Source organism: Phocoena phocoena, chromosome 8, assembly GCF_963924675.1.
Source record: "Phocoena phocoena chromosome 8, mPhoPho1.1, whole genome shotgun sequence".
NCBI classification, from domain to species: Eukaryota; Metazoa; Chordata; class Mammalia; order Artiodactyla; family Phocoenidae; genus Phocoena; species Phocoena phocoena.
Window position 1 is genome coordinate 15,469,464 of NC_089226.1, and position 25,152 is coordinate 15,494,615.

Below are 25,152 nucleotides of genomic sequence, written 5' to 3' on the forward strand. Positions count from 1 at the left end.
ACCTGGCATCAAATCAATAATGTCTCCAAACCTCAGCTTCCCCATCTGTAAAACGGGAGTGGCATGTTCTCCTTGGGGTTGTTGTGAGAATTAAACAGGGTGCTGCACGTAGAAAGCTTAGCCTGGGGCCGAGCACGCAGGATGGGCTCAGCAGAGAGCAGCTGCTCTGTTTGTTGTGGTCGTTGTTACTGTTGTCGCCAGATTATTATTCCTCCTACATCTCAGGGGGCGGGGGCGGGGAAGGACTGTTCACTTTTCTGTTAATTCTCTGAAGAGGAGGCAGTTGTGAGAAAAGACTGAGCTCCCTAAAAATACAACCTAATAACCCTTCGTCACATCGAGGTGCTTTTTGGAGTTTACCAAGTGCTGTCATGGGCATTAGCTCTGTGGAAGAGGCACCATCATTTGCATTTATAAAGGAGGGCACCAGGGACCAGAGAGGCTGAGAGACCGGACCAGGGTTCCCCAGCTCACGGGGTGCCGAGCCAGGTGCAGAAGTCATATTCCAGGGCAGCACTGTTCAACCAGCTGGGAGAGGTCCCAGCAGCCCCCGACTCCGACCCTGGGGCACACTGAACCCCTACCCCCCGCCAGCCCAGCCCCAGCGTACCCCCAGAGATTTCTCAGGACCAGGCCATCTGTCTCCCAGCCCTGCGCTGGCCCTGGCAGCCCCCGATCCCCCCAGGCTGTCACCATACACGCCACAGCATTTTACTTCTGCTCCAGAGTAATGAAAGAGGTTTCTTTCCCTCAGAATTTAATTTCACGCCCGAGACTTGGTGATTAATTCCAGCCCCACCCCCAGCCCCTTCCTCCACCGCCCCATGGGCCCCTCCACTTGTAAATTCTGCGGTGCGCCACGGAATTTGTGTATTTTGCATCAATTAAGTGTCACATTGAGTAATTCTTCCCTGGCACTGGGTTTGTTTAGCCCAACCATTCCCACAGGATGGGGAAGAGGCCGCAGAAGCTGGCAGGGAGGGAGGGCGGGCCGGGGCAGAATAGTAATCGCCAGGCATGTCTGCGTGGTGGGTTAGTGTCACTCGAGCTCTTTGACACACATTTTGCTCTGTTGCCCACAACAGCCTTAGGAGATCTGGAAGCAGTGGTATCACCTCCACGTGCAGACGAGGAAACTCAGGCTCTGGGAGATCATAGGACTCACCCAAGGTCACATGGCTTATCAGTGACCCAGGCCGACTGGAGCCTGGGTCTCCTGATTCCCAGTCTCAGGCTCCTTGTGAGAAGCCATGGACAATAGGGAAGGAGCAGAGAATCTTCTGGAAAGTTCTTTCCCCGGGGAGGAGCATTCCTAGCTCAGCCTGTCTCCAAAGGGGGCAGGGGGGCGGGTGAGCTGAGGACAGAGAAAGTTTCCCATTTAGTCAAGAAGGAGCCGAGAGGGGCGTCAGCGCTCTCACGGTTCACTCTAGAGCAGAATCCGGGGTTAGATTATTCTGTCTCAGACCCCATTTACTGAACAAGGGTGGCAGAGACCTGGTTTCGGATCTTGGCTCTCCAGTGTGATCTGAGCAGGTCACTGCACCTCTCTGGTCTCCAGGCCCTCATCTGTGTGTGCCTTCCAAGTCCCTAAGCCAGCTCTACTATTCCATGAGCCTGTAAAGTTCTGTCATGTGGAAAAGGCAGACCACCGGCCCGCCCCATGCCCACGTGCCCCCATTCACCCTCCCTCAGACATTTATGGTTCAGTAGCCCTGCTCTGTGCCAGGCACGTGGAGATGCCGTAGGGGATCAGCGCTGCCTCAAGGAGCTCTCGGCCTTCCAGGGGAGCCAGATACACGGCCTGGTGCTAAGTGCTGTGCTGTTGGCAAGGGCCTGGGGGGAGTGGCGACAGTGGTCGCCCCTGGGAGGGAAGTGGGGTGGCTGGGTGCAGGGGTGAGGGGGACTCCCTTTGCACTGTGTGCTCTCCTCTACTTTCTGAAGTTTTGTCATGTGCATATTTGCACTTTTCATTCTTTTTCTTTAAAAGAAAAGGCTGCTTGAAAATAAAATGAAAGCAAAGGAAAACTATGGGAATCCAGTGAAAGTGGCCTGAGGGAGGCGTCCAGAAGAGGTGACGTTGAAGCTGGTTTTGAAAGATTAGTAGGAGTTGGCCAAGCAGAGCGGGCTGGCGGACAGCATGCCCTGAGTGGGGAACTGGTGAGATCAGAAAGGGGTCGGGGGCGGGGGAGGCAGGCCAGACCAGGGACCTGGTTGGCGTGAGATCACAGATCCCAGAAGGCCTAATTTAGGATAAGAAGTGTGGATTGTAATATGTAGGTAGAGGGAGCCTATGGGAGCTTTACATCAGGGGAAGGTCCCTGGTGGGCAGAAAACCCAGAGAGGCCTTTTAGGGTGAGAACTAGATTGAGGTAGCAGCCAGCACGCCGCTCACATAACACGGGCATCACACACAGAACACCACCAGTGAGGGCCTAGGCCTCCTGCAATGTAGGGCGCAGGCCCACAGTCGCTGCTTTCTCTAGGTTTGGGAATGCAAAAAACAGAAGCATCGTTGGGGTAGCCAGTGTGCTTTGTGGAAGGCTTAACTTCCGAACCTTTCTGGGCCCCGGTGGAAAGGCACTGGGCCCCGGTGGAAAGGCACTGCCCCCTCTGAGCCTGCCCAGATTGCAGGTGGGAAGAGACAGGAGGGGACAGGGATGCCCATCCTTGACGGGCCCAGACTGAGACTGACCAGAATTACAAACCCAAGATGTCATGATCCTCATGTCACAGGGACTGTTTGTATGAAAGTCTCTCCCTCCCTGTGTCTCTTGCTGTTTCCCTTTTTCCCTCTGTCTGTCTGTCTGTCATTCTAGCCTAGTCTGCCCACCATATCCTCTCCTCCCCCAGCCCCTGCTCCCAGCCGTGCTTCTCAGGGCCTCCATCTGGCCCGAGTAGGAGTGTTTGGGCCAGAGTCTGGGGCACGGGGAGACACAGAGAGCCTCGCACACTGGGTATCATTCACTCCGGGCACCGGTGGGCAGCAAGTTCTGGGGGCCTGCCTTCCTGCTCCCACCCAGGGCTGGCCAGGACCTCTCGTGTTCTCTGCCTTCCAGACCCGGCCGAGTCGATCCCCACCATCCTGGACGGCTTCCACTCCCAGGAAGTGTGGGCCGGCCTCAACATGGAGCTGCCCTGCACCGCCTCTGGCTACCCCATCCCTGCCATCCGCTGGCTCAAGGATGGCCGACCCCTCCCAGCTGATAGCCGCTGGACCAAGCACATCACGGGGCTGACCATCAGTGACCTGCGGACCGAGGACAGCGGCACCTACATCTGTGAGGTCACCAACACCTTCGGCTCAGCAGAGGCCACAGGCACCCTCACAGTCATCGGTGAGCGGGGAAGCCTCTCTTCCAGCTTCAGTAACCTTTGAGAGTGCCGTGTGTGGGGGGGAGGGGCGTGGGGGCAGCCGCCCCTGCCTCTGGCTGGCCCCAGGGGATGATCCCCTGGTTGGGGAAGGCAGGTTGGTGTCCTGGGGAAAGCACTGGGTTTGAAATCAGAAGACCTGCCTTTTGGTTCTGATATCACCAGATAGTAACTGACTTGGGGAAAATCATATAACCCTAGGCATCACCTCTGTGCCCTTTTCTGTCAAAGGAGATAATAACCCTGGCCCTCCTCGTGACCCTCCTCCCAGAGGTCACAAGGGTCAAAAGGGACAATGACGGTGATGTGATAAGCTCACAGGGCTTCTCAGCTTCTTAGGAGGAGGCAGAGTCTATACTAAAGGAAATAATGCTGATGTGAACCCATCAGAGGACATATGAACCCACCAGAGGCGACATTCAGAATATTTAGTGATAATTAATAGAGGTACCGATTGATCAGGGCAGACGCCGGATGTAAACACCCAAGGCAGCCTTTCCAGGACCTGCCAGTTGGGCATTAACTCTGGTCCTTCCTGTTCCTCCCCATCCCAGAGCCCCAGGGTCCAGGGAGCACGTGTGGAGAGCAGGAGGTCTTCGCAGACCCCTGCTGCTGCTGAGCTGCCGGAAGGGCAGAGGGGTCGAGGCAGAGGGGCTGAAGCTAGGGAAAGAACCTTGGAGGGGGATTTATGAGACCCAGGGGCATCCTTTGCCCCCCTCCCCCCGCCATCCCTCCCTCGAGTTCCCTGCTCTCGGGGCTGCAGGGAACGTGTTGGCAGCAGCGGGGCTGACATTTAGAGATCTGGAGACCCGGGATTGTGGGATCTCACCCCTGTGGGGCAGCAGTAGCCTGAGTCCTTGAACCTTGCACCCGAGGGCTTTGTGAGGGATTCGGCCTGGGCGGCAGAAAGAGGCCGTCCAGAGGTGATCCCATCCGCATCCTGCAGAAAGGGCCGCTCTGCCGTTAAGATTGACCAAAGATGCTCTCCGCCCAGCTCGCCACCTCTCTCATGAGCACAGAGCTGCAGGTCTGCGGACCCTCAGGTGGACCAGAGAACCACACAGAGCCCACCCCCTCCTGGCCTTCTGCTGTCCTGTCGCCCTCAGCCCAGATATGGGCCCAGTGTCCTCCCCATAGTCAAGGGGGTCTTGGCAGTTGGAGCACATTTACCTGCAGTGTGGGGAGGAGCCCCCCCTCTGCGAATCCACTGTGAAGCTGGAAGAGCAGGAACAGCCCCAAGAAATGCTCTGGGAGCAACAGTTCATAATACAAATGCTTAGGTTACAATGCTGAAGGCTTGGGGGGAAGGGGCGGTCCTCTTGTATAGACAAACCCCGGACCGCAGAGGAGGCAGGTGGAAGGACCAGGATTAGTACCCTCTTGACCTAAGCACTGTCCAAAATTGTTTGGTCTAGAATTACCTTCAACCCCTCCTGCTATACACACACACACACACACACACACACTCAAACTCACGTTCATACACACACACTGTCTCAGGGAACAGGTCAGGAGGGCCACGTACCCCCACATCCTTGGAAAAGTAGCAAACCTAACTCTGAGTAATTTGGTGTTCAGAGCTCCTGCCTCAGGACAGACAGGCAGGCAGGTACTTACACACACACACACGCACACAGGCAGATGTGTTGAAAGATCACATGCCCACCTCCCCATACACACGTGCACACATATACGGTGCCCATATACACTCACAGATACACACATTCCTCCACGTAACACACTGTCATCCTAGAGCACGCACACAGACACACAGTCAGTAACTGCCTACAGCTGTGTGCACGCACCGCCTGCCCCTGCCCCCGAGTGGAAGGGTACACCTCATTCTCCTCTGAGACAGCTCCCCACCCTCTCCCACACTGGGCTTGGCTGGACAACCAGGTTCAAAGGGGAGTGACTTGGCTTTTCTCTGTCTTCCATCCTTGTGATAGCTCCTCTCTGCCAGGTTCACGGAGAGGAAACAATGCTTTCCATACTCCGCATCATTCTGCCCCAAAGCCTCCCACGCATCCTAGCCCGTGCAGGGGCAGTGAGGAGAGAGCGGCTGGCTGGCCGGGCCCTGAGAGCCCTGGCTGGTGACCGGGACAAGCAGGATGCCACCTGCGTCATGTTGCACTGACATTTCCTGGACAGCAGGCAGAGGCTCTGGGAGCGAGGAGGGAGAGCACAGTGTGAGCAGACTTGTGTGTGCTTTGACTGTGCCCCGCCAGACGGGCCTGCCGTGCCCCCATCTCCTGCAAGCTCCCTCGTTGGGGGTCCAAGCCTCCTGTACAGAACCCCGGGCCCATGGAGGTGAAGGGAGAGAGGCCAGCTTGGGGGTGGTAACCAGCCAGCCAGCCAGTGAGGCAATCAACATGACTCAGACAGCAGTAGTGATATAAAGATGAGGGACACCGCCCTGCTTTCAAGTGGTTCAGAGTCCAGAGGGAGAGATAGAAACAAATTGGTGATTAGAAGACCATGACCGTAGTCTTCTGTTAGTTACACACAGGGAGCCCCAGAAGAGAGATCTTTAACCCAGCCTGGGAGGGGAGTGGTGTACAGGAAGGCTTCCTGGAAGAGATGACACCTGAGTTCAATGTGAAGGATGAGTAGGAAGTAGGTAGAGGGGGCAAAGGGTGCTCTAGGTGAGACTCTGGGTGTGCGGGAAGCACAGGCAGGCTGCTGGTCTAGACACTGCATTGCTGAGAAGGGTGCCAGGTCCCCAAGGGCCTTGATGGCCTTGAATTCCACGCTGAGTCTTTGGGTGCCGTGGAAGTTCTGAACAGGGCGGTGGCTGGCTGCAGCATGGAGAACTGATGGCGGGACACAGGGAAAAGGGAGGCAGGGAGAAGAGAGTACTGCATGGGTCCAGGCCAGGAGCTGCAGGACAGGGGTGGTGAGGATGAAGGGCAGGGGATTAACTGATGCATCTAAAGGAAGTCAGGCCAGCAGAAGGTAGCAGTGGTTATCTGTATAAGTACAGGAGACAGGTGGCTCGGCCGCGGGTGCCTCCCTGCTTTCTAGGGTGGGTGACAGCGAGGACAGTGAACCAGACGAGCTCCCATCCTCCTGCGCCAAAGGGAGCTTCCCAGCCCCGCCCAGCCAAGGGGCCACATCAGGAAAGCACAGGCCGTCAGAATAGCAGACGTAGAGACATCTCCTGGCCCGACCCTGCCATTTAACAGATGAGTAAACTGAGGCCTAGAGAAAGGAATTCGCTCGTCCTGGTCCCCCCTGCTACAAGGAGTCTTGGAGACAGAATCAGGGCCTCCTGACTCCCGGGGCCTTTTGTGACCACAGCCCACCCCTAGCCACACTCCACTCACAGTGAGTCCTTTTTCTTTTCTTTTCCTCCCTGTTTTCCCTCGCCTCTCCCCTGCCTGGTCCGGCGCAGACCCTCTTCATGTGACCCTGACACCAAAGAAGCTGAAGACCGGCATTGGCAGCACGGTCATCCTCTCCTGCGCCCTGACGGGCTCCCCGGAGTTCACCATTCGCTGGTACCGCAACACCGAGCTGCTGCTGCCCAACGAGGCCATCTCCATCCGCGGGCTCAGCAACGAGACCCTGCTCATCACCTCGGCCCAGAAGAGCCACTCCGGGGCCTACCAGTGCTTCGCCACCCGCAAAGCCCAGACCGCCCAGGACTTCGCCATCATTGTGCTCGAGGGTGAGCTGGGGCCGCCGGGGCAGACGGGCGGGTTCAGGGCTCCTCCAGCCGGGCCAGAGGCAGGAGGCATCCCTCCAGCGCTCACAGCACCCCAGGCAGACACACTGTCTTGTTTAACCCTCCTGAGGGCCCTGTGTGGAGACCGTTTTTTTAATTTTATTTTATAATAACCATTTGGCAGCTGAGGAAACCGAGGCTTCGGTCACTTGCCCAAGGTCACACGGTCCTGCTGAGGAAGAGGGCTAGGGTTTGAACTCAGGGCTCTTAACCGCCATACTCTGTTGACTCTGCCCTTCAAAATTACTAGAACTTCACTATTAGAAGGGCCTTCAGTAGGGTCTCAAAGACTCTCGGTCTCCCAGAGGCTCTGGAAGGGTGCTGGGAACCTCTGGATTTTTGAATCCTCTCCCTGCCTGAGGTCTCTTCACAGCAGGCCCTGTTTCTTACCATGGACCTGGCTTTCTACCTGCTTCTCTCTCCTTTGAAAGCTACCACCCCCCGCAAGGTTCCGCACCCAGCACCTCTGTGTATGGTTGTTCGGGTCGTTCACTACACAAGGTGCTCAACTAAGAGGGTGAGGATTGAAATCCAGCTTGCACTCCACTTACCAAGCCATGCACCCACACTGGGCTGTGACCATGTAGAGGAGGCACCTTTTTCATATTTGCACAAAGATGCAGGGGGGGTTAGCAGAGGCCCTATCCTTACCAACAAACTTAGTGGTTCCCCAGCTCCTTTGTTGCTCCCATAATCCTGTTCCTTCCAAGGATTTTTCACTGTGATAACAAAAACACCAAACCTAGGCAAACCCCACGGGTATCTGTCTCACTGTTACAGCCCAGGGGTCCTCATTCCTTGGCAAGTGGGGCATGAGAGCTGGGCATCCATCGAAACTAAGCCCTCATCCTTCGCCCAGTGCCCAGCAAACTGCCTTCCTCAGCCCCTGCCTCCTCTTGTCCTGCCCCATCCCTCGTCTCTCTTCCCAATGAGGAAACACATCAGCTGGGTGCAACCTAGTGTGAAAATGGGTGTCTTTCATCTCAGGGGACCTCCTGTCTGAACTACTCCCCACCCAGGAGCAGACTACTCCCACCCAGTGCATTTTCTCTCTGAGGGCTACCCCTATGCCGTTGGTGGATCTTACAGGACAGCTGGTACCCGCCAGTTCAGAGCTGGGATGTGGAGAATGAGGCTGGTGAGAGGGGCAGTGAGCTGGAAGGGAGGGGCAGCCAGAGAGGGAGGGCTGTGGGGAGAGGCAGGGGAGAGACCAAAGGCGGTGGCCACGCCAGGCAGTACCAGGCTCCACCAGGCACCAGGCTCTCCCCAGGTTGGAAATAAGGGTCTCCCTCAGAAATGGGGCCAGGGGCCAGCAGCCTGAGTTAACGTCAGCATTTTGGTGTGAAATGTGGGTGGGATGTAGAGTGCCATGTTACATTTGCCTTGCTTTTTTTTTTTTGTATGTTTGTTTTGGTGTTTGACTTTTTTCAAGGATTTAGCACCTAGTTTAATCCTTTACAGCAATCCTGTGTGGAAGGATGGCCAGGGTTAATGATTACATCCCCCATGATCCATGGAGGAAGTGGGGCCCCAAGGGTTTACTTGTGTTGTCCAAGGTTATTCCATTAACCAAGACTTAAGCCCCAAAAGAGACCCCATCACCACCACTGCCCCGGGCAGCTTTCATTTTAAGGCTCAAGCTTCAGACTTTTGCTAACAGAGCTACAGCACCAGCACCCCTCCCACTCAAATCAGAGCTGGAATTGGACCGTTCAGGTCCTGGTTCCACACATAGCTAACCTCTGAGCCTCTATGGCTTTATTTAAAAAGGGAGGAGAAAGAGGCAGAAAAGGAAAAGTTGAGAGGACTTAACATTTATTAAGCACTTACAAAGTGCTGTGTAAGCATCTTTAATGCATTAATTCATTTACTCCTCACATCATCAGTACCAGGAGGACATATATCCAGGAGGATATAAACGTTATCCCCATTATCTCCATCCTCCACAGAGGGGAGATGGAAAGACTCAGAGAGGTTAAGTAACTTGCCCAAAGACACAGAGCTAACAGGTAGTTGGGGGAGGATTCAAATCCAGGAGTCTTCATTCACGTGCACTAAACAGGGTTTTGCGGATGGTACATGAATCTTGGAAGTACGCGGAAGTGCTTTACCATTGTTATGTCCTCTGCGTTGCCTCCTCCCCATGACGAGGTGGGGTGGCCTGGGGGGATGGTCTCTCTGTGACTCGGTGACCCTTAAGGGGGCTCCTCGCTCCCTGCAGACGGCACGCCCCGCATCGTCTCGTCCTTCAGCGAGAAGGTGGTCAACCCCGGGGAGCAGTTCTCACTGATGTGCGCAGCCAAGGGCGCCCCGCCCCCTACCGTCACCTGGGCCCTGGACGACGAGCCCATCATGCGGGACGGAAGCCACCGCACCAGCCAGTACACCATGTCCGACGGCACCACCATCAGCCACATGAATGTCACGGGGCCCCAGATCCGCGACGGGGGCGTGTACCGGTGCACGGCACGGAACTCGGTGGGCAGTGCTGAATATCAGGCGCGAATAAACGTAAGAGGTGCCTGTCTACATTTAAATATCAGAATAGGCTTTTGAGTTCCTTTGCCATCTCTGTGGTTACCATTCTTCTTGTGGTGATTAGTACTTATTATTAATCGTCATTTTGATTTTAGTAGAGGTCTCTCTCCTCTCTCTGCCCGTTTCCCTGCCCTCCACAAGTCGCATCATCCATTCTTGTGTGTGTGTGTGTGTGTGTGTGTGTGTGTGTGTGTGTGTGTGTGTCTGGTACCGTTCTCCCCCTTTGCATTCCCATTCCCCATACCCCTTCACCCCTCCCACAATCCTGCCCCCCACCCCGTTCCTCCCCATCAATCTCTCTGGCCCCAGGTACACTAAGCGCTCCACTGGCGCCTACAGTCCCACCGGGGCCTTGCAAGGCCAGGGACAAGGAAGGGGAAGTGGGGCCAGGCTTGCCCTTTGATAGGGGTGTCCACCGAAGCTGTATCCCGCTCCCACGATACTCCAGGAGGTGTAAACAGCCAGGAGCCAGGGCACCAGCATCTCTCAGTCCGCCCTCCCCTGGCTACCCTCCAAGACCCCAGCCATCAAGAATAGGGGACTCAGGCTGGGTGAGGGTGCCCCAAGGCAAGCACCTTCAAGAGAGGGGGAAGGAGTCCTCAAGGTGACCATCCCCGTGCCTCAGGTCTCCAGGTTGCTGTGGGGAGAGCAGAGAATCCTCTGAAGCTCTTTGCAGCCCTGTGGCGTCAGATTGGTCCTCATCTGACCCAACCAGTGAGCCCTGACACGAGAGCAGAAGAGGCACAGGGGAGTGGGAGCGAGGGGGCGCTGGACTAGGGGCGCTGGTGGCTGTCGTGGGCACGGGGAAGGGGAGCGGGGGGTTCACGCTAAATTCACCTGTGCCAGGTGTCCGACCCCCCATGAGAAATGTGGCCTCCCTTTGGCCACCCTCCCGCCCTCTCTGAACTGGAAGGGGACAGAGCTGCAGGGTCGTGGGAGATGCCCTGGTCCTGCCCCTCACCTACTGGGGTAGGGGGGAGCTGGAAGCCCAGAGTTTCATGTACCCATTCCAGCACTAACCCTGCATGGTGGCCTCTGAGCCCCCTTTGCAGTTCCCACGTGGCCATCCGCCTACCTGACCCAGGTGACGACACCCCCTCCCCTCCGCCAGTGTGATCAGAGCCCCTCTTTATAGCCCCTTCTCAGGGGCCCACAAAACACATTTACCTGTTGAAAGAAAATCATCCATTGAAGACCTTCCTATCGTCCTTTAAATAGTTAATGTATGTGTGATCCCTTTTGGTACAAGACCATTATGAGCAAATCAAATGAAAATAACAAACTCTCTACTTTTCCATTCTAACCCCTGAATCTTAATCTCCTCATAAATGAGGACTCGCCCTCCCAAATCCCAGCAACTTCTTGGTGAGGCTTCAGTTCGCTCATCTAGCCTATCCCGTTAGGGGAATGGAGTCTCGCCCTGGGCATGAATGAAACATGTCTGTTTGCAACTAATTGAAGATAGTTAACAGAGAGTCCGGGAGAGACCACGGGTGCCCCCAGTTCCAACCTCTGCCTTTAGTCTTGTTTTTGTTTTTGTGGGTTTTTTTTTTTTTTTTTTGGTACGCGGGCCTCTCCCATTGTGGAGCACAGGCTCCGGACGCGCAGGCTCAGCGGCCATGGCTCATGGGCCCAGCCGCTCCACGACATGTGGGATCCTCCCGGACCGGGGTACGAACCTGTGTCCCCTGCATTGGCAGGCGGACTCTCAACCACTGTGCCACCAGGGGAGCTCTCTGCCTTTAGTCTTATAAAAAAGGCCTCCCTCTCCCCCTGCCAAATTTCCATCCCCTAAGAGTTTCCGAGTCCAAGCAACTGAGAAGAGCATCGCGGGGCAGCGCCCGGCCGTCCCTGGCTAACCGCGCCATCGCCCCTCCTCTCCCCCTCCCTCCCAACTCCTGCCCAGGCCCCCCCAGCATCCGGGCGATGAGGAACATCACAGCTGTCGCCGGGCGGGACACCCTTATCAACTGCAGGGTCATCGGCTACCCCTACTACTCCATCAAGTGGTATAAGGATGCCCTGCTGTTGCCCGACAACCACCGCCAGGTGGTGTTCGAGAACGGGACCCTCAAACTGACTGATGTGCAGAAGGGCATGGACGAAGGGGAGTACCTGTGCAGCGTCCTCATCCAGCCGCAGCTCTCCATCAGCCAGAGCGTCCACGTGGCCGTCAAAGGTAGGCCTCCCCCTACGGCCAGCCTGAGCCGGAGCCCTCCTGGTCACCCGGGATTATGGGCCACTCTTCAGCCAGCCACTCATGCGGCAACAGGCAGTCCTGAGGGAGTGGAAAGCCACGGAAGAGAGGGCTCCGGCCTGGAGTTTGGACAAAAGAGGGCAGGGTGGAAGATTGCTGGGGGCTGGGAGGGGGGAGATTGCAGGGGGTACATAAGAAGGCCACGGGTACCTCTACATTCCAGTTCCTTCTGTGGGCTGCAAGTCACGGCAGCACTGGCCCCAGGGGCATGAGGGGTCAGTGGCACGTGGGCAAGAGGCCCAGGTCAGAGGGGACAGGCTATATTGTTCCCCTGATGTTAGCATGGAACCACCCAGAACTCAGCAGGGCCCATGAGAGACCAACAGGTAGGAGAGGGGCAGGAGTCGCAGAGCAGAAACAGCAAGAAGCTGGGTGGAGGGTGCACGTGCTGGGTGCCCTGACTCCCTTCCAGGGCTCAGACTGGCCGGCCGAGGCTGCTTTTATGGGATGGGCAAGGACCTTCCACCTGCTAATGCAGCTGGAGGCCTGGAGAGCACCGCCTGGTGCCTAAAATTCTCCTCCCTCCCAGGCCCGCCACGCTCACCTGGGTGAGGTCTGTGTTTTGTGCGGGGGCACCTAACACAGTGCCTGGTTCATGGCAGCCATTCAGTAAATGTCTGTGGATTAAACAAATGAATGCATATAAATGAGCAAATAAATGAATTCGTGACTAGACGACAGCTGTCCCCTGGGTTTAGGGGCTGTGCGGGGGTGTGAAGCTCCCTCCCAAACACATTCTTTGGAACTGACAGGCCTGGAGATTGTCTGGATGGTGGGTGAGGGCAAGGTGGCCTGGTCACCTAGGAGGCAGGATGGAGAGGTGGCGCCTGCCAGGCCTGGCTAAGGAGAGGTCAGTAAAATCCAGGCAGCTGGGGTGGAAAGTCACTGGGTCAGTGGTGGCCGTGCTGGGTAAGGGGCTTATGTCCCTTTCTGAAGAGCCAGGGCAGGCTCACGCATATCCCCAAGGGACCACATGAACCCAGAGAGGGGGCCAGCCTGTGCCCTAGGGCCCATGGGAAGGAAGAGAAAGCAGGGGGGTCCGGGCCGGCAAAGGGGCCCTGGCACAGGGGGAAGGCCCCAGGGGGTCCCAGACTCCTGAAGCAAGATGGAGTGGAGGCCTTGTGGACAGGAAGAGGGGGGTGTGGGGGAAGGAAAGGTTTGGGGAGACAGATGCTGCCTCCGTTTTGGGCCCCTTCACGCGTGCGGTGAAGATGGGACCTCCCGGGGCAGATGTCAGGAGAACAGCTGGAGAAACGGAAGGTAGCAGCAAAACGTGCAATCAGTGCTTCGCCCCTCTGCTCCTGTCACCAGGGCTCAGTCTCAGCGGCACACTGGGGCCGCATCCCATGCGCCCTTGTGCGTCCACCACCTGTCACAGTGCCAGACAGTGTTTGTTTCTTGAGCTGAAACTGAGACATTAGTCTGGGTTGGAGTGACTTTCTGGGAAGCCTGGCTCTGAGCCTGAGAACTGGGGGACGGGCTGTCTCTGTGGCCCATCTGCAGCCTGGGGAGGAGAGAGGAGACCCTAACAGCATCTGCCTCGCTGCCCCCCCCCCACACTGCTGCACCCCAGCCAGGCTGAGGGGCATCTTGGCCCCCCCTTTCAGGCTAAAACCTTTGCCCAGCCCAGGGGCCTTGTGCTGGCAGGAACCTCACAGCCCCCAGGCCCCATCCCCAGCCTGCCTTCCGTTCCCAGCATCTCGGGGCGACCTGCCTATATCCATTTCTGTCACAAGCCGTGGACGGAGAGTTTACAGTGTAAACATCACATATTAAAACATCTAACCTTTGCTCTACTCCCTTCACCCGCCTGCACCAGCGAGCATTTGGCCGGGTTTGTTGGCTTAAAAAAATAAATAAATAACAAGGCTCCAGCGAGCCTCGGAGTATGCGGAACCTCCTGAAAGCTGCTTCTGCTCATCAATTATTCAGCCGCATTCAGGGAGCGATCAGTCCTAATGAATTGAATCTGATGCATTCCGTCTCAGCGACTCGCCCTGTGCTGAGCGACCATGTCTCCCAGCCCTGGGAGAGGGAAAGGGGCATGTGCGCGCGCGCGTGCGTGTGCGTGCGTGTGTGTGTGTGTGTGTGTGTGTGATCTCAGAGGGCAGAGCCCCTGCACTGGGCACATGTGGCACACGGCACAAGCTTGGAGTTCAAAAGCAGGGGCATATGTGTGTGTATAGTACACAGGCGTGTGTGCACACATGGCCCCTTGCCTACCCACAGGGTCTGCAAATCCAGCCCCAGAAGGGCTATGGTCACTTGTTTTCTGTCCAGACCGAGAAGCAGCATTTGTATGAGGGCTCTGGGACCCTGTGCCCCTGCCTGTCCGAAAGCTTAAACCCATCATCCCCGCTCTCTCCCAGTCTCCCTCTCCCCACTTCATTAGAATGCGCTTTTGCAGAAGAACCCATCAGAGCTGATTACGAACATGCTGCTTGATTAGCTGTTGTGCTGTTCTAAGAGCTACTCAAGGAGGAGGGTGGAGGAGGTGCCCCTGGGCGTGGAAAGGGGCCCCAACTCTGGGGGCGAGAGGGACAGGGCCCAAGGGCAGCATTCTCCACCCCACTCCTGCTGCCCGGCTGGGACGTGCGTCCCACCCAGAGGATGAGAGCAGAGAGCTGGAGTGTAGGAAAGGGCGAGTGGGGGCAGGACAGGGCACTAGAAGGCTGAGATTTGTTGGAAGTCCTACCCCCCATCTCTCTGTGAGGCCAAGAGCCCGCAGGCAGGGCGGGGCATAAACCCAGGCTGCTCCATGAGCCGGAAAAACCACTGTTAACTCCATTCCTTCTGGGATTGCTTGTCTTCTGATGAATTTTTCAAACACTGAGCTGAGGAGAGCAGAACACACCAGACACACGTGCACATGCATGCACACACATGTGCAGAGACGTGTACATGAGTACACAAGCAGGGACGCACTGTGCGCATGGTACGTTGCAACAAGTGGACACGTTAGCCTGTCCACACTTGCACACATACACACGTGCAGTTGCACATACACAAACGTGCCTTCTGTCTCTGTCCTCCTGTGAAGCAACGTTCCTGAGCCACAAGAGGTGGCTGCAGGTGCCGCCATAGAAAGTGTCACCTACGTGAGCCTGCTGTGATCCAGCAAGGCAGGAGGGCCAAGGGGAGAGAGGCTGAGGATGCTTCGAGGGCTGCCTGGGCTTGGGTGCATGTGACGCCGACTGGCAGGGGAGAGCCAGGCTGTGGGGAAGGCGAGTGCTCGTCTCTGGGCACCCAGAGAGATCCCTGGCAGGATGCCAAGAGGAGGGCCCAGAGATCCAACCTAGATTTGGTGTCTTTAGGGCCCTCTGTAGCTGAAAAATAATGTCGCATAAAAGCATCTCTGGGCACGCAGGCCGAATGTTTAATTAACTAAGAAGGCAGGGCTGCAAGAGGGGTTTCTTGGCTTTGGCTCAGTGAGGGAACATCCCCATCCGTGCATCTGAGCCTCCGGAGCCAGAACAAGGGCATGAGGTGCTTTCTGCCCATGCTCAGTAAGGCCAGGACCCAGAGGTAGTGCCAATACACACAGACACACACGCACGCACGCACGCACGCACCCTCACTCCCTAGTGCCTGTACTCCTCGTCCACACTCTTTCCTCCCTTGCTGCTCAACAAGTCCCTGCTGTGTGCCTGGAGCCTTCGGGGAGGCCCCTTCCACCCTAGAGAATGTGTTGGGGGTTTCTATGATCAGGGGGCTTAAGAGAGAGCCAACCCCCTGGCCAAAGGCCTGCCATTGGCACAGGTGGAGTTTTGGAAGGAACACACCAGAATCCAGAGGAAGGGGGCACAACAGGTTCCGCGGGGCAGATTGCCAAATGTACTGGGGGGAGGGAGTGCCAAGGATGCTGCTGCCAACGGCCCTTTTCCTCGGCAGAGGGAGCCAGGAGCACAGGAGCAAGCATCCTCCTTACTGGACAGGCAGCGATCACGGTGATGACGGTGTCCACGATGAAGAGGAGGAGGATGAAGCAGTATCTATTTATTCATTCAGTGCCGTTAACTACGCACCCACTATATTCCAGGCGCTATTCTGTGAACACAGCTGTGCTCAAGACAGACAAAAATTCCTGCCCTTGGGGAGCTTACATTCTATTAGGGAAATGGTTAATAATGTGAAATCCGTAAAAGATGTCTCATGTCAGATAGGGAGTGGGAATCAGAGTGCCAAGGGGCAGCAAGAGTGGTTTGCATTTTTTTTTTTTTTTTTTCTGCGGTACGCGGGCCTCTCACTGCTGTGGCCTCTCCCGTTGCGGAGCACAGGCTCCGGACACGCAGGCTCAGCGGCCACGGCTCACGGGCCTAGCTGCTCCCCGGCATGTGGGCTCTTCCCGGACCGGGGCACGAACCCGCATCCCCTGCATCGGCAAACGGACTCTCAACCACTGCGCCACCAGGGAAGCCCTGCAATTTTAAATAGGGTGGTCAGGGAAGGCCTTCCTGAGAAGAGGGGGTTGCATTAAAAAGACTGAAGTGAGTTATTGATATTCCTATAATATTAGACTTGATACAACTGAAAAATCAGCATCAGGCTTTAGAGATTACTTTATCCAAGTCCTCCGTTTTGCAGATGAGAAAACTGAGGCTCGGGGGCAGAGACAGGGTGGTGGTGACGATGCAGCTTGCCCACGTCACTCTTGGATTATAGTGTCTCTCGCCATCTCCGTGCCGCACAAGCAGAGAAGCTCCAGCTTCACACAGCGCCCGTTCTCTACTAAATGGTGCAATAAATAAAAAGGTTCGGTCCCGAAGAGAGATCATGAGAGACACCATGAAGTGTTTATGGACTGGGCTGGTGGTCAGCATGCCGTCCTCTGTGCAACACCCCCAAACAAGTGGCCGAAACAGCTTTATGGTGGCCAGGGACCACAGGGACTGCCACGACCGCTGTCTTCTCGGCCACGCCAGCCTCTGACCTCTCGCCATCACAGCATCTTGCTCTGACCCTGCTTCCCTCACAGCTGACTGAGTTGCCCTCTCACCAAAGATGACTGTGGTCAGAGCAGGGCTTCCAGAGATAAATCCCTTGGTTATGCATGCCCCTTACATTCAGGCCATGTGCTGGGGAAATGCTAGGAGTCATGGGCAGGAGGGAAGTCCTTGTGGACTATCAACCCTGAAGAGGTCCCTTGTCATCACCGCCATGGAGGTGATCCGAGCCTCAGCTTCTTCTTTCACAGAAGTGGAAATGGACACACACACACTCAACGAGCCCGTATCCACCTCTGAGCACAGGGGAGACACCAGAGACCCACAGTTCAGAAAGCAGTCCCATGTCCACATCACGGGGCACCCCACCCCGCTTCTCAGAGCCTCCCATTACAGCCTCCTGCTGGTGGTATTCAGCGAGCCCGTGAAAGAGCCGGGATCCCTAGGCTTTCTTCTCCTTCCAGGCGGTCCTCATGTGCTGGAGTTATAGGGTTATCGGAATGCCATCCTGGGGCCGAGGAATTCTGTGAGCAGCTCTGGCCTCTACCACTCCCACCAAGGAGTTTCTAAGGGGACACTTATACCGCCACAGAACCACACCTGCCCCATCAACCTGCAGCAGGGCAGAGTGGGGCGGGAAGTAAAGAGCCTTACTCCTCGGACCCCTGGGGGTGATCTGGCCATCTACTTCCAGCAGGGCAGCAGTGCACTAGAGAGCTCTGGCTGGCCTGGGTAAATGCCTAACCCCCCATCCCCACCCCCAGGATGGAGGTTGGCCGCTCTCTCCTTCCCCGGCCGCTCGAATTGCCATAAGTGTTATTCCTGAAGACCGGAAGGGAATGACAGCCCCTGGTTGGCCTCTGCCTCTTGTCTCAGCCTGTTCCCACACTCTCACTCCATATATTTTGTAAAGCGTGTGCATCCTTTAAGCCTCCGTCGAAATGCCACCTCCTCTATGCGGCTGCGCTCACCTGACCAGATGACACCTCTTCTCGTCTCTGAGTTCAGTATCTGTGTATTCACGTGGTGCTTGTCCAATAACCACTGAGGGCAATGTCTTAACTTCCCGAGCAAATGCTATGCTTCCGGAGGTTCTATGCGTATTTTAAGCATGCTTCCACTTTCCCCAGCCCACACGGAGCATAATGCCTTCACAGAGCAGGCATTTCATAAATATTAGATGAATTAGTTAATTAATGAATTAACCTGCCTTAGTAACTTATTCCATTATCTAAATCCCTTCTTACTGAGAGAGACAGTCTTTGCCTTGCCTGAGCTAAATCTCCCTGCCTAGTTCCAGTCTCCACTTGCTCTGTCCTCAACGGAAATGGAGCTCTTGGCCATCCATCCCTGGAGCAAGGCCCTCTCCTCTCTAGGCAGAGCCCCCCAGCTCCTTGCTTGACCCACACGTTCCCCTCTGCAGGCCCTCATGACTGCCACAACTCTCCCCATGTCCCTAGGGCTCTTAAAGGAGCCAGCTCTGGTGCTAGCAAGGGCCTGAACCTCAGGAAGAACCAAGGGAGAAGCTCCCAGCTCCAAAATTCTGTAGCGTAAATACAGCATCTTGAGGAAGAGGGTAGAGCTCCCCCTTTTTCTGGATAAACCCCCATCCTGTGCTCTCCCCACCGCTTGCCCACCTCATAGGGAAACTTCTAAGGTCAACCCAGGAAATGATATCCAGACATATATTTATTCATTTACTCACCTGACAAGCATTTATTGGGCTCCTACAATTTGCCAGGTAAATAAGTCCTAGTTACTGCCCTGCAGGAACTCCCCGACACCCAGGGAAGGTGGTAATGCAAACAGATACCCCACCGGCATGTAATGAGTGCCATGATCAAGGTGTGAACCAGGTGTTGTAGGGCTGTGCAGGAGGAGGGCAGGCTTCACAGAGGAGGTGGTACTGGAGCGGGGTCTGAAAGGACGGAGAGGAGTTTCCCATGAGGCCTTCTGGGCTCTAGATCTGGGTCTTTGTGGGAAGGAAGACTGGACCAGAATTGGTTCTGCTAAACCTAAGGAGACAAACTGGCTGGCAGATCTGGGTCTCTGCAACAATTCCATCAAAAAGTCCAAGGAGGGCTTCCCTGGTGGCACAGTGGTTGAGAGTCCACCTGCCGATGCAGGGGACGTGGGTTCGTGCCCCGGTCCGGGAGGACCCCGCGGCCGCAGAGTGGCTGGGCCCGTGAGCCATGGCCGCTGAGCCTGCGCGTCCGGAGCCTGTGCTCCGCAACGGGAGAGGCCACAACAGTGAGAGGCCCACGTGCCGCAAAAAAAAAAAAAAGTCCAAGGAGGCCAGAGGACTCAATCTGACCAAAGTACCCCAAAAAGGGCAGTGGGAAGATCAGCAGAGCCCAACGAGGAATCTCTGGGTAATCTCAGCAATGAGCATTGGGCCATTACTAGAGTCAGGGTTCCAGAGAAATCTCTCTGGAGATATCCAAGGCCCCACAAACCGCTCAGAATACTGGGGGCAAGGCCCCAGCCCAGGGAGTAGCAGCAGGCAGAGTTTGGGGGTGGGGAGATCCAGACAATGACCAGAGCCCCAGAAAACCTGGCTGGACTGTGGACCTGGATTTGGGCCCATGGCAGAGCACACATGGTGGTTATTTCCACCCTGGGCCCAGCTGTGTTCACCCAGGCCTGGGCTGAATTTCGGAACTGTGGGTGTTTATGGAAAACCGATGGAGCCCGCATGGCCAGAGTGAAGGGTAAGGTGGGAGGTGACATTGAGAAGGTCAGCTAAGGCCCCTGCTCTCATCCCATAGGGCATGAGGGCAACAGCCCTTCTAAATGTCACTTCCTCTGGACCTAGAACTTCCCAGAGATCCAAAGGGCTGCCAAGGGTTTTGCCCTGTCCACACCTGGCCACTTCACAGGGGCCGCTTCCTACTGAGCCCTGAAAATCCTTGGGGTGCCTTGGGCATGCATATTATGTCACCTATCCTTTTCCCCTCAAGGTTCACCCCCTGCTGTGTCCACTCTGGGTGGGGAGAGTAGCAAGCTTCCAAGGAGGGGTGGGGCTGGTGCCTGGGAGAAGGCCAGAGGACTGTGGACAGCCTTGTAATTTAATTATTTGACTGCAGAAAGGATACCTCATCTACTGGGTGCTCATCCTTGTTAAGCTAATTGTCTCCTTCTCTCTCTTCTCCCCCCACTTGCTGGGGAAGTCACTGTGTCCTAATTGAGTTATCATAAAGATAATGGCTGTTGCTCTGCCCAGAGCTGAGAAAGGAGGATCCCTCTTGCAGAGGCTCAGGCTCCAGACAGGCCCCCCCAGGGGCTGAGATGTGGGCAGTAGGAGAGGGGAAGGGCCGAATCTCTGGGGGGTGGGGGCTATGTGGATGACATTTAGCTGGGTGAGTCTAACCAACTGGTTATCTCGCAGATGACAGGGCTCCCTCTCTGCTCTTTCCTGCCACCCGTGGGGAGCTTGTTTATGAGACAAAGGGGTCTCTGGTCTGGGCACGTTTGGGGCTTTCTCAACAAGGCAACCAGGTAGCATAAGAAAGAGAGCTTGGACTTGGAGAGCAGACAGATCAGGTTTCAAATCCCACAGTCCCCTCTTATGAGCTGGGTGATCTAAGGCAAATGAATTCTCTGCTCTGAACCTCAGTTTTCTCATCTGTATAGTGGGGACAATTAAGCCCATATCACATTGGTGGGAGGTGTGTATAAAGGAGCTGAAAACAACCAGTGATGGGAGCTTCCTCTCGCCCGTCCTAATGCATGAAGACAATGGGGTGGGTGATGAGACCTCTACAAGAGGAGATCAGGCTACAGCAGCCTGGCTTTAGATGAGCAGCTGTGGGGTGCACACGAAGGACAGCCTCAGCATCTGAGGCACGTCATCTCTATCCATCCCAGGCCCCCAGGCCTCTGGGAGACTCAGCTCTGGGATGAGACAGTGAGCACAGGGGCACCGAGGAATGGCAGGGAAGTCAGGTTAAAAGCTGGGCAGTGTGTCAGCAAGCAGACAGGAGTCAAGAAGCAGGTCCAGGCCTGGGTGGGCAGAGGGACGGGAGCCAGGGGACAATGACAGGGCACCCCAGGAGATTCTGCACACATGGGAAAACAGGCACCAGTGCCCACGGAACTCTATTCGCAGCCCACCCTCCCGAAGGCCAGGCAGGGATGGGCATGCTGCTGGCCAGGCTGAGGAGAGTGGGAGCCTGATAGCAGCACTCCCCTTGCCTTCCCAGTGCCCCCTCTCATCCAGCCCTTCGAATTCCCGCCTGCCTCCATTGGCCAGCTGCTCTACATCCCCTGCGTGGTGTCCTCGGGGGACATGCCCATCCGCATCACCTGGAGGAAAGATGGACAGGTGATCATCTCAGGCTCGGGCGTGACCATCGAGAGCAAGGAATTCATGAGCTCCCTGCAGATCTCCAGCGTCTCCCTCAAGCACAATGGCAACTACACATGCATCGCCAGCAACACAGCGGCCACCGTGAGCAGGGAACGCCAGCTCATCGTGCGCGGTGAGTGAGACGGGCCAGCGAGGTTGGGAGGAGGAAGGGTCCAGCTCTGTCTGCTGCTAAAAACACTCTCTAGATTTCAAGTTTGAATCACGGGCTCAGAGAAAGTTGACTCTGGCAGGGGCCTTAAAGATCAAGAGGTTCAAACCTCTTACTCTCCAGGCCAGGACACGGAGGCCGTGAGAGGAGAAGACCCTGGCTCAGTTGGTCACCGGTGAAGTCAGAATTGGCACTCAATTCCCAGCTCCCAACCCAATGCGACTGGCAAAAGCTCTCAACATCTTGGGTTTCAGATGTTCAGAGGTGCCTGCTCCCAACTTTTTTTTTTTTTTTTTTTTTTCCCAACTTTTTAATGGTCCAGGCCGGGCTAACGTTGACTGGAAGGTGCCCAAAGCCCCCAGAAAACCTATCAGAGACCGAGATGATGTGTTCCTCCCCCACCTTCCCTCTTTCTGCAGTGCCCCCTCGATTCGTGGTGCAGCCCAACAACCAGGATGGCATCTATGGCAAGGCTGGTGTGCTCAACTGCTCGGTGGACGGCTACCCCCCACCCAAGGTCATGTGGAAGCATGCCAAGGGTAAGCCCCTGGCCAGCCAGCATCTCGGGATGGGGAGGATACTAATGCGACTTGGGCCTGGTCTCTACACATGACTCCTAGCCCTGGCTTCAGAACTTTAAGGGGACCCCAAGCTATACCTGAACTGGAAGTCATCCTCAGCCACCCCCAAAGGGTCTATGGACCAGGAATAGCTGTCATGCTAATTCTAGATTTCCTCTTGTCCCCGTAGATTGACCTCTCCCCTCCCCCCTCCAACCCTAGAACTCAGTATACTCCCCAACTCTCCCCACCCCACCCTAGGGTCCCAGAGTCTCATTGACCCCTGCTTCTCACCAGTCCAACCTATTCTGGGATCTTGGTCCTTCTTGGAACCCAACTTCATCCCAAGGGTGCATTTGGTTTCTGACTAAGCCCTGCGCCAACCTCTTATCCTTACTGTGTCCATGGCTGACTCTGGGGCAATGGGAGGAGGTATCCAAAGCCCCCCTTGGAGGATGGCTGGCTTCTTTCCCAGGCCTGACTGCCTACAACCAGGCAACCGCCACTTGAGGGCTCAATCTTCCCTTTGCCTATTGCCAAGTGGCCCAAAGAGAACTCTTCCTTCCCCTCCAAGGAATTCAGCCCAAAGGAAGCTCAGTGCCAAGGTGGGCATTGAGCTGAGGGCCCCCCAACTCCATACCTCAGATCCATACCTCAGATCTGAGGCAGGGTCAGACTTCTGTGAGGGTCTTTCCTATTTCCAAGGAAACAAGAACCATGTGAGCTCCCAGCACTTTGGGGATGCTACAAAATGGCCCTAGATCAGCAAGAGAAAGGTATCAGGGCCATTCCTTGAGGCACTCCAATCCTCCCCAGCCTAGACACCAGACCTCCTAACTGCCGCCTCCTTTCAGGGAGCGGGAACCCCCAGCAGTACCACCCAGTGCCCCTCACCGGCCGCATCCAGATCCTACCCAACAGCTCGCTACTGATCCGCCACGTCCTGGAAGAGGACATCGGCTACTACCTCTGCCAGGCCAGCAACGGCGTGGGCACCGACATCAGCAAGTCCATGTTCCTCACTGTTAAGAGTGAGTCTTGCCCCCGTGCAACCCTCCAAACACCCCCTGATCATAGACCAAGGCCCATCTCTGCACTCACCCTGCCTCCCCCTTTGGTTTCCATTGCTCCTTCTGTGAAGGGAAGGCAGGAAGGATTCCTAGACAGAGGTGGGCTTGGGAACCTCTGCTGGGGGATTCCGAAGCTCTCATCTAAAACGATGGCCTCACTCTAAATGGCCCCAGCTCGCTCCACTCCAGTCATGATAAGCTCGTGATTTACTGTACCGCGGTATCGTACGACAGCCCATTTATTTTGCTCTGTAGGTTGGCAATTCCATCTGAATAGTCATATCAAACAACTTATTTCTTTTATTTAATGTACACCTGCTAGTGTATAACCTGTTTGTGGCTTAGCAAGAAGGAGACCACGTATGCAATGTAGGAGATGGGCCTATGAGCAGAAATCCTGGGTTCCAATTCCAGATCCGTCTGATGAGCTTCCTGGCTTTGGGCAAGTGACTTCACGTTTCTAGGTTCCTTTCCTCACCTGTGCTAGAGGTTCATTCCCAGCCCACTCAGCTCCCCAAATCATCATAAATAACACAGGAACTGATCATAGAAAGGGGAAGAAGCTTTGGAAAAGCCAAAAGGGCAGTAAAACTCACTCTAGCTCAGTACCATATCTCTGGCTTCTAAATCCCCAGACCTAGAGCCGGAATCAATGGCGCTGAAGTCTAGAATGTCCCTGAGTTCTGTTAAGTCACACACAGACATTCCTACTGGACAAGCCTATCCCTTTACGCTCTTAGGGGTCTGTATAGTGAGCCCCCAGGAATCATGTGAAGACAGTGTCTGGCCCCATTGTCATGAAACAGACCATGGGCCACGGAGAACAGCAGTAAGAGCCTGAGTTTCAGCATCTGACCAAAGCCAACTGTGAATCTGGGCACCGTGTGGTAATTACAGTGACCTCTAACGGGTTTCCTTGGCCTCTGTATCTCATTTTCCTGATGTACAAAAGGAGGGTCAAGAGACTGCCTTACCTGTTATGTTTTGTATCAAGAGTAAGTCAGATGACATGGATAACGCAACCAGTATGGTAACTGGCACCCAGTAGGCCGTCAGAGATTTAGCCGCCAGTTTTGTTTTTAACGGGAGACACTCCAAGGTACGTGTAGGAAAGGCAGCTGAGAGCAGCGCCCAGCGTGCGGTCCGCCCAGCGTCTCCCTGGAGTCCCCACCTTTAAGAATCATAGCTTCTTTATCGCTTGCCAAACCCTCACTCACTCAGCACGAGACGGGGAAGCCCCAGCAATCGGTCGATGCTCGGGAAGCTCCAGGCACCGGAATCCCCGCCCTGGGGAGCTCTTCCCTCACACTATCAAAAAGCACTTTGTCCTTAATAAAACCAGGCAATCAATCTACATCCCTCAGCCGGGGAGAACTTTGTTAATTCTGCCTGCGAGCGGCAAGAGGAAATAGTAGGCACCTCGTGGGACTATCGCTGTCCTTGGTATTTGATCCTTATCTCCCCACCGTCAGCAGGAGAAAAGAGCTCAAACTCTCAGGCTTGTTTTTTTTTTTTTTTTTTTTGGTCTTTGCCTTTTTTCTCTAAGTTTTCTACTGGGCAAGCGTGGCGGTGCCTTTGTGGCCCGTGGCTTCTCTGTGGCGCTGAGGTGGATATGGGTGAAGGGAGACGCAGGGGTCAGGAGGTGGACTGTGTGCAAGGTGACCCAGCTCACGTCGGCCTGTCCCTGATGTCCTGGGCAATTCTCTTCTCCCCTCTGGACCTGCATTTTTCGGTGCCATCCTCACTTCACGACCCAGGCAGCAGCTATGAGCACACACCTCGTAAATCCCGGGCAGCCTCATGAACACGTGTAGCACCAAGTCACACACTCAGCCACCACTCTCGCAGTAACGTACACCTCTGGCCCCTCTTCCCAAGGGATGATGGGAGCTCCGTCCTACTTGTCCTCACTTGTGGGCAGCATCTGGACCTTGTTCCTTCCATCCTCCCCCTTGTCCTCATTCCAGCCACCTTGTCGCTTTGCTCTGCTTCCTTCCATAGTGAGGCACAGGTGCACGCCTTCCCTTCATCTGCTCTGTCTCACAAACACCTCCGGCTCGTATTCTCCCACTCGCCGCGCCCCCCTCGTCGGCTGCCTGTGACACAGCCTCTCTGAGCCGCTCACGCAGCATCCCCCCTCACACGGCCCTCCCCCACAGGTCGCTGGGCCC

The 25,152-nt window shown here is 55.7% G+C and overlaps 1 protein-coding gene across 1 annotated transcript in view; it reads left to right on the forward strand.

Moving 5' to 3' along the window:
- DSCAML1 (DS cell adhesion molecule like 1) overlaps positions 1-25,152 on the forward strand; it is a 341,918-nt gene that overhangs the window by 244,865 nt on the left and 71,901 nt on the right. The window contains exons 5-11 of the mRNA XM_065881447.1: positions 3,057-3,335; positions 6,764-7,039; positions 9,318-9,614; positions 11,541-11,813; positions 21,037-21,315; positions 21,771-21,890; positions 22,766-22,942. Coding sequence (XP_065737519.1) covers positions 3,057-3,335; positions 6,764-7,039; positions 9,318-9,614; positions 11,541-11,813; positions 21,037-21,315; positions 21,771-21,890; positions 22,766-22,942 — 1,701 coding nt within the window. The remainder of the gene's footprint in view (positions 1-3,056; positions 3,336-6,763; positions 7,040-9,317; positions 9,615-11,540; positions 11,814-21,036; positions 21,316-21,770; positions 21,891-22,765; positions 22,943-25,152) is intronic.